This window comes from Salmo salar, chromosome 17 (genome assembly GCF_965601325.2).
Source record: "Salmo salar chromosome 17, fSalSal1, whole genome shotgun sequence".
NCBI lineage: Eukaryota > Metazoa > Chordata > Actinopteri > Salmoniformes > Salmonidae > Salmo > Salmo salar.
This window is the reverse complement of record NC_138307.1, coordinates 78,942,687-78,951,009: the sequence shown is the minus strand read 5'-3', so window position 1 is coordinate 78,951,009 and position 8,323 is coordinate 78,942,687. Positions and strand designations below refer to the sequence as shown.

At 45.9% G+C, this 8,323-nt stretch overlaps 1 protein-coding gene across 1 annotated transcript in view; it reads right to left on the bottom strand.

Moving 5' to 3' along the window:
* Window positions 1–3,400: 3,400 nt before the first annotated feature.
* LOC145861432 (voltage-dependent L-type calcium channel subunit alpha-1C) overlaps window positions 3,401–8,323 on the bottom strand; it is a 171,804-nt gene continuing 166,881 nt past the window's right edge. The window contains exon 3 of the mRNA XM_082964216.1: window positions 3,401–4,940. Coding sequence (XP_082820342.1) covers window positions 4,820–4,940 — 121 coding nt within the window. The 3' untranslated portion in view covers window positions 3,401–4,819. The remainder of the gene's footprint in view (window positions 4,941–8,323) is intronic.

The window sequence follows — 8,323 nt, the reverse complement described above, 5'->3', positions numbered from 1 at the left end:
TGAAATCTGTTGTGACAAATTTGTGTTGGCCCACAGGTTGTGCTTTTTCAAAACCAGGAACAATTAGCTAGCCACACATTATGCAGTCACAGACTACAGAGAGACAGAGAGAGACAGAGAGAGAGAGAGAGAGAGAGAGGAGAGAGAGAGAGAGAGAGAGAGAGGGAGAGAGAGAGAGAGAGAGAGGGAGAGAGAGAGAGAGAGAGACACAGAGACAGAGACAGAGACAGAGACAGAGACAGAGACAGAGACAGAGACAGAGAGAGAGACAGAGAGAGAGACAGAGAGAGAGAGGAGAAATAGGAGATGATGAGTCCATGTCAATCTCCAGCTCTGACAGACAGACAGACAGACAGACAGACAGACAGACAGACAGACAGACAGACAGACAGACAGACAGACAGACAGACAGACAGACAGACAGACAGACAGACAGACAGACAGACAGACAGACAGACAGACAGACAGGCAGACAGACAAACAGACAAGCTTTATCTTACCTCAGAGGATTAGTGTCCAACACTTCTAATGTAGACGGATAACAGCCACCTGACAGACTTTAGAAGACGTTTTAAAAGAATAAACTACACGTTTGCATTTCCTGCTGAGCAGTAAAATTCTCAGCAACAAAGGAATGATCAAATTAAGATCCAACATCTGTAGATATGTGACCTTCTCCTGGTTAGTAGTTCTACATTAACCAATTCTCCTGGCTAGTAGTTCTACATTAACCATTCTCCTGGTCTAGTAGTTCTACATTAACCATTCTCCTGGCTAGTAGTTCTACATTAACCATTCTCCTGGCTAGTAGTTCTACATTAACCATTCTCCTGGCTAGTAGTTCTACATTAACCATTCTCCTGGCTAGTAGTTCTACATTAACCATTCTCCTGGCTAGTAGTTCTACATTAACCATTCTCCTGGCTAGTAGTTCTACATTAACCATTCTCCTGGCTAGTAGTTCTACATTAACCATTCTCCTGGCTAGTAGTTCTACATTAACCATTCTCCTGGCTAGTAGTTCTACATTAACCATTCTCCTGGCTAGTAGTTCTACATTAACCATTCTCCTGGCTAGTAGTTCTACATTAACCATTCTCCTGGCTAGTAGTTCTACATTAACCATTCTCCTGGCTAGTTCTACATTAACCATTCTCCTGGAGTAGTTCTACATTAACCATTCTCCTGGCTAGTAGTTCTACATTAACCATTCTCCTGGCTTAGTAGTTCTACATTAACCATTCTCCTGGCTAGTGTTCTACATTAACCATCTCCTGGCTATAGTTCTACATTAACCATTCTCCTGGCTAGTAGTTCTACATTAACCATTCTCCTGGCTAGTAGTTCTACATTAACCATTCTCCTGGCTAGTAGTTCTACATTAACCATTCTCCTGGCTAGTAGTTCTACATTAACCATTCTCCTGGCTAGTAGTTCTACATTAACCATTCTCCTGGCTAGTAGTTCTACATTAACCATTCTCCTGGCTAGTAGTTCTACATTAACCATTCTCCTGGCTAGTAGTTCTACATTAACCATTCTCCTGGCTAGTAGTTCTACATTAACCATTCTCCTGGCTAGTAGTTCTACATTAACCATTCTCCTGGCTAGTAGTTCTACATTAACCATTCTCCTGGCTAGTAGTTCTACATTAACCATTCTCCTGGCTAGTAGTTCTACATTAACCATTCTCCTGGCTAGTAGTTCTACATTAACCATTCTCCTGGCTAGTAGTTCTACATTAACCATTCTCCTGGCTAGTAGTTCTACATTAACCATTCTCCTGGCTAGTAGTTCTACATTAACCATTCTCCTGGCTAGTAGTTCTACATTAACCATTCTCCTGGCTAGTAGTTCTACATTAACCATTCTCCTGGCTAGTAGTTCTACATTAACCATTCTCCTGACTAGTAGTTCTACATTAACCATTCTCCTGACTAGTAGTTCTACATTAACCATTCTCCTGGCTAGTTCTACATTAACCATTCTCCTGGCTAGTAGTTCTACATTAACCATTCTCCTGGCTAGTTCTACATTAACCATTCTCCTGGCTACTAGTTCTACATTAACCATTCTCCTGGCTAGTAGTTCTACATTAACCATTCTCCTGGTGATCCAACTGGTCCTTATGGATGATACTGACAAGCATGTCTTACCATGAACCATTTTCATTGGTAACTCTAATGAAGATAAATAGTATGGAAATGTGGTCTGTTTTAAACACAACCTGTCTGTATCACCATGTATATTAATATCCCATGGTCCAACAAAACATGACCTGTCTGTCTCCACCACACAGCATCCATCAAAACATATCAAGTCATTCCATATTAACTTCACACAGCCAGCAGTTACAGTCTCAACCACACCCAGTAACATACAGGAGGACCAGGTCACCGCACAGCCAGCAGTTACAGTCTCAACCACACGCAGTAACGTACAGGAGGACCAGGTCACCGGACAGCCAGCAGTTACAGTCTCAACCACACGCAGTAACGTACAGGAGGACCAGGTCACCGCACAGCCAGCAGTTACAGTCTCAACCACACGCAGTAACATACAGGAGGACCAGGTCACCGGACAGCCAGCAGTTACAGTCTCAACCACACGCAGTAACGTACAGGAGGACCAGGTCACCGCACAGCCAGCAGTTACAGTCTCAACCACACGCAGTAACGTACAGGAGGACCAGGTCACCACACAGCCAGCAGTTACAGTCTCAACCACACACAGTAACATACAGGAGGACCAGGTCACCACACAGCCAGCAGTTACAGTCTCAACCACACCCAGTAACATACAGGAGGACCAGGTCACCGCACAGCCAGCAGTTACAGTCTCAACCACACGCAGTAACGTACAGGAGGACCAGGTCACCACACAGCCAGCAGTTACAGTCTCAACCACACGCAGTAACGTACAGGAGGACCAGGTCACCACACAGCCAGCAGTTACAGTCTCAACCACACGCAGTAACATACAGGAGGACCAGGTCACCACACAGCCAGCAGTTACAGTCTCAACACACCCAGTAACATACAGGAGGACCAGGTCACCACACAGCCAGCAGTTACAGTCTCAACACACGCAGTAACGTACAGGAGGACCAGGTCACCACACAGCCAGCAGTTACAGTCTCAACCACACGCAGTAACGTACAGGAGGACCAGGTCACCACACAGCCAGCAGTTACAGTCTCAACCACACGCAGTAACATACAGGAGGACCAGGTCACCACACAGCCAGCAGTTACAGTCTCAACACACGCAGTAACATACAGGAGGACCAGGTCACCACACAGCCAGCAGTTACAGTCTCAACCACACCCAGTAACATACAGGAGGACCAGGTCAGCACATTTTCTTTACTAGACAAGCCAGCCAAACCTGGACGACGCTGGGCAAATTGTGCACCATCCTATGAGACTCCCAATCACGGCAAGATGTGATGCAGCCTGGATTCGAACCAGGGTCTGTAGTGACACCTCTAGCACTGAGATGCAGTGACCTAGACCACTGCACCACTCGGGAGCCCCACATTCCCTCCATTCACTCTACACAAATACCATTTACACACTCAAAAACCATTTACACACTCAAACACCATGTACACACTCAACACCATTTACACACTCAAACACCATGTACACACTCAAACACCATTTACACACTCAAACACCATGTACACACTCAAACACCATTTACACACTCAAACACCATTTACACACTCAACACCATTTACACACTCAAACACCATGTACACACTCAAACACCATTTACACACTCAACACCATTCACTCTACACAAACACCATTTACACACTCAAACACCATTTACACACTCAAACACCATTTACACGCTCAAACACCATTTACACACTCAAAAACCATTTACACACTCAACACCATTTACACACTCAAACACCATGTACACACTCAAACACCATTTACACACTCAACACCATTCACTCTACACAAACACCATTTACACACTCAAACACCATTTACACGCTCAAACACCATTTACACACTCAAACACCATGTACACACACAAACACCATTTACACACTCAAACACCATTTACACACTCAAACACCATGTACACACACAAACACCATTTACACACTCAAACACCATGTACACACACAAACACCATTTACACACTCAAACACCATTTACACACTCAACACCATTTACACACTCAAACACCATGTACACACTCAAACACCATTTACACACTCAAACACCATTTACACACTCAAACACCATTTACACGCTCAAACACCATTTACACACTCAAAAACCATTTACACACTCAACACCATTTACACACTCAAACACCATGTACACACTCAAACACCATTTACACACTCAACACCATTCACTCTACACAAACACCATTTACACACTCAAACACCATTTACACGCTCAAACACCATTTACACACTCAAACACCATGTACACACACAAACACCATTTACACACTCAAACACCATTTACACACTCAACACCATTTACACACTCAAACACCATGTACACACTCAAACACCATTTACACACTCAAACACCATGTACACACTCAAACACCAACACCATTTACACACTCAAACACCAACACATACAGTATGTACCATACAGAAGTCCCAAGTCAACATCTTAGCTGCACTCCACATAACGTAAATGTAAATGTCACCAAAACACAAAAGGGAGGATGGTGATACAGGTATCATGACAACTCAACCCCCCCACACAGCCACCTGGTACCTCCAGTCAAACAGAGCATAATAACCATAGCAACATGACATAAGAGCCTGTGTCAGATCAGGTGTGACTTACCAGGTTTGAGTTGGTGGCGTTGGAGTCGTCCTCTGGGAAGGGGATGTAGACAGCTAAGGCCACGCAGTTCGCAAATATAGTCATCAAAATGATGATTTCAAACGGTCTGGAAGAGCTGGAGTTAAGGAAGGAAGCTGGAGATCAGATGACAGAGAAAGATGCATCCCAAATGGCACCCTATTCCCTATATAGTTCTCTACTATTCCCTATATAGTGCCCTACTATTCCCTATATAGTGCCAGACTATTCCCTATATAGTGCCCTACTATTCCCTATATAGTGCCCTACTATTCCCTATATAGTGCCATACTATTCCCTAAATAGTGCCATACTATTCCCTATATAGTGCCAGACTATTCCCTATATAGTGCCCTACTATTCCCTATATAGTGCCCTACTATTCCCTATATAGTGCCCTACTATTCCCTATATAGTGCCATACAATTCCCTATATAATGCCCTACTATTCCCTGTATAGTGCCCTACTATTCCCTATATAGTGACATACTATTCCCTGTATAGTGCCCTACTATTCCCTATATAGTGCCCTACTATTCCCTATATAGTTCCCTACTATTCCCTATATAGTGCCCTACTATTCCCTATATAGTGCCCTACTATTCCCTATATAGTGCACTACTATTCCCTATATAATGCCCTACTATTCCCTATATAGTGCCCTACTATTCCCTATATAGTGACATACTATTCCCTGTATAGTGCCCTACTATTCCCTATATAGTGCCCTACTATTCCCTATATAGTGCCCTACTATTCCCTATATAGTGCCCTACTATTCCCTATATAGTGCCCTACTATTCCCTATATAGTGCCATTCTATTCCCTATATAGTGCCCTACTATTCCCTATATAGTGCCAGACTATTCCCTATATAGTGCCCTACTATTCCCTATATAGTGCCCTACTATTCCCTATATAGTGCCCTACTATTCCCTATATAGTGCCCTACTATTCCCTATATAGTGCCCTACTATTCCCTATATAGTGCCCTACTATTCCCTATATAGTGCCAGACTATTCCCTATATAGTGCCCTACTATTCCCTATATAGTGCCCTACTATTCCCTATATAGTGCCCTACTATTCCCTATATAGTGCCCTACTATTCCCTATATAGTGCCCTACTATTGGAAGACGAGAACAGACGGAGAACATCGAGTGACAATAACTAAAATACATAAAGACCTGTCAGCTATGTTTTAACATCAGTGACACGTAAACACGACCTTTTGACCTCTTAATGGAGTGTGTGTTCGGTGTGTGTGTGTGTGTGTCCCACTCTCTCTCTCTGGGCTTGTCCTAATATGGAGGTTGTTACACGGGTCAGTCGCGTGGACGACAGAAAACAGAGGAGGGAGAACCAAGACGGAACCAAGAGAAACAGATTATTATTTTATTTGGGATGGTGCTTGAGAAGGAACCTCATTTGATATCTCTTTCTCTCTCTCTCTCTCTCTCTCTCTCTCTCTCTCTCTCTCTCTCTCTCTCTCTCTCTCTCTCTCTCTCTCTCTTTCCATCTTTATCTCTGCTTTTCCCACTTGAAAACAGGGAGAAGGGAGGATGTGAGTGTCTGTGCAGAGCTGAAAGAGGAGAGAAACCTGGCTTCCATCACCACAATTACCCACTACCACCATCACCCCTCCTCCTCCCCTGTCCTCCCTCCCTCTCTCTACGTCCCTCTCCCCTCCTCCTCCCCTGTCCTCCCTCCCTCTCTCTACGTCCCTCTCCCCTCCTCCTCCCCTGTCCTCCCTCCCTCTCTCTACGTCCCTCTCCCCTCCTCCTCCCCTGTCCTCCCTCCCTCTCTCTACGTCCCTCTCCCCTCCTCCTCCCCTGTCCTCCCTCCCTCTCTCTACGTCCCTCTCCCCTCCTCCTCCCCTGTCCTCCCTCCCTCTCTCTATGTCCCTCTCCCCTCCTCCACTACTGTCCTCCCTCCCTCTCTCTACGTCCCTCTCCCCTCCTCCACTACTGTCCTACCTCCCTGCCTGTCATCCCCTCTCTCTCTCTCTCTCTCTCTCTCTCTCTCTCTACCTACTCTCTCCCTCCTCCCCTCTCCTCCCTCTCTACCTTCCTCCCTCCATCCCTCTTTTCCTCCCTCCCTAACCTGTCCCAGCCAGGTCAGAAGACTTCTCTCCTGACAACTACAATGTCCCACATGGCACCTTATTCCCCACATGGCACCTTATTCCCTTGGTCTGTAGTCAGAAGTAGTGCACTACCGTTACCTAGGGAACATGAGAACATTTAGGACGTGGTGTTAGTTTGTCTGGCCTGGCCAGGAGGATGTGGTGTCAGTTTGTCTGGCCTGGTCAGGAGGACGTGGTGTCAGTTTGTCTGGCCTGGCCAGGAGGATGTGGTGTCAGTTTGTCTGGCCTGGTCAGGAGGACGTGGTGTCAGTTTGTCTGGCCTGGTCAGGAGGACGTGGTGTCAGTTTGTCTGGCCTGGCCAGGAGGATGTGGTGTCAGTTTGTCTGGCCTGGTCAGGAGGACGTGGTGTCAGTTTGTCTGGCCTGGCCAGGAGGACGTAGTGTCAGTTTGTCTGGCCTGGCCAGGAGGACGTGGTGTCAGTTTGTCTGGCCTGGTCAGGAGGACGTGGTGTCAGTTTGTCTGGCCTGGCCAGGAGGACGTGGTGTCAGTTTGTCTGGCCTGGCCAGGAGGACGTGGTGTCAGTTTGTCTGGCCTGGCCAGGAGGACGTGGTGTCAGTTTGTCTGGCCTGGCCAGGAGGACGTGGTGTCAGTTTGTCTGGCCTGGCCAGGAGGACGTGGTGTCAGTTTGTCTGGCCTGGTCAGGAGGACGTGGTGTCAGTTTGTCTGGCCTGGTCAGGAGGACGTGGTGTCAGTTTGTCTGGCCTGGTCAGGAGGGGGATGATTGCTTATCTTGCAACAACGTCAGCTCCAAATCAAATTACATTTTAATTTATTTCTGTTTCTACAGATAAATGATCTCAATGACAACCATTTGATTTGTTGTCCTCCTTTCACTGTGAGAGGTCTTTGAGTCAGAGACCAGGGTCAGATCTAGGATCAGTCTTTACTTTTTTAATCATAATAAATAGGATTATATGGACAGGGGGACCTGATTGTAGATCAGCAGCATTCCTAATCTGAGACTCTTTTTTGGGGGCTGGGTGGAGTTTTGTGGTTCTGGCTAGCAGTGCTCTGTGATACTCTCTCTCTCCATGTCAAACACAGTGAGGAACTGTGTGCATGCGTGTTAGTGTGTGTCTCTGTGTGTGTTTGTGTATGTTGCGTTCAGCCTTAAACTGAAAAATCCCCACATGAGAAATGACATGGCCACAAAACGAAAGCAGCCTGGTTAGATAAACAGTTCTTAATCAAACCTGGGACAGTCAGTGAGAACACCAAAATAAACTTCTGCAGGGTTGAGGGAACGAGAGGGAGAACTGGGGGAGGGAGACAGAGAGAGAGAGAGAGACAGAGAGAGAGAGAGAGAGAGAGAGAGAGAGAGAGA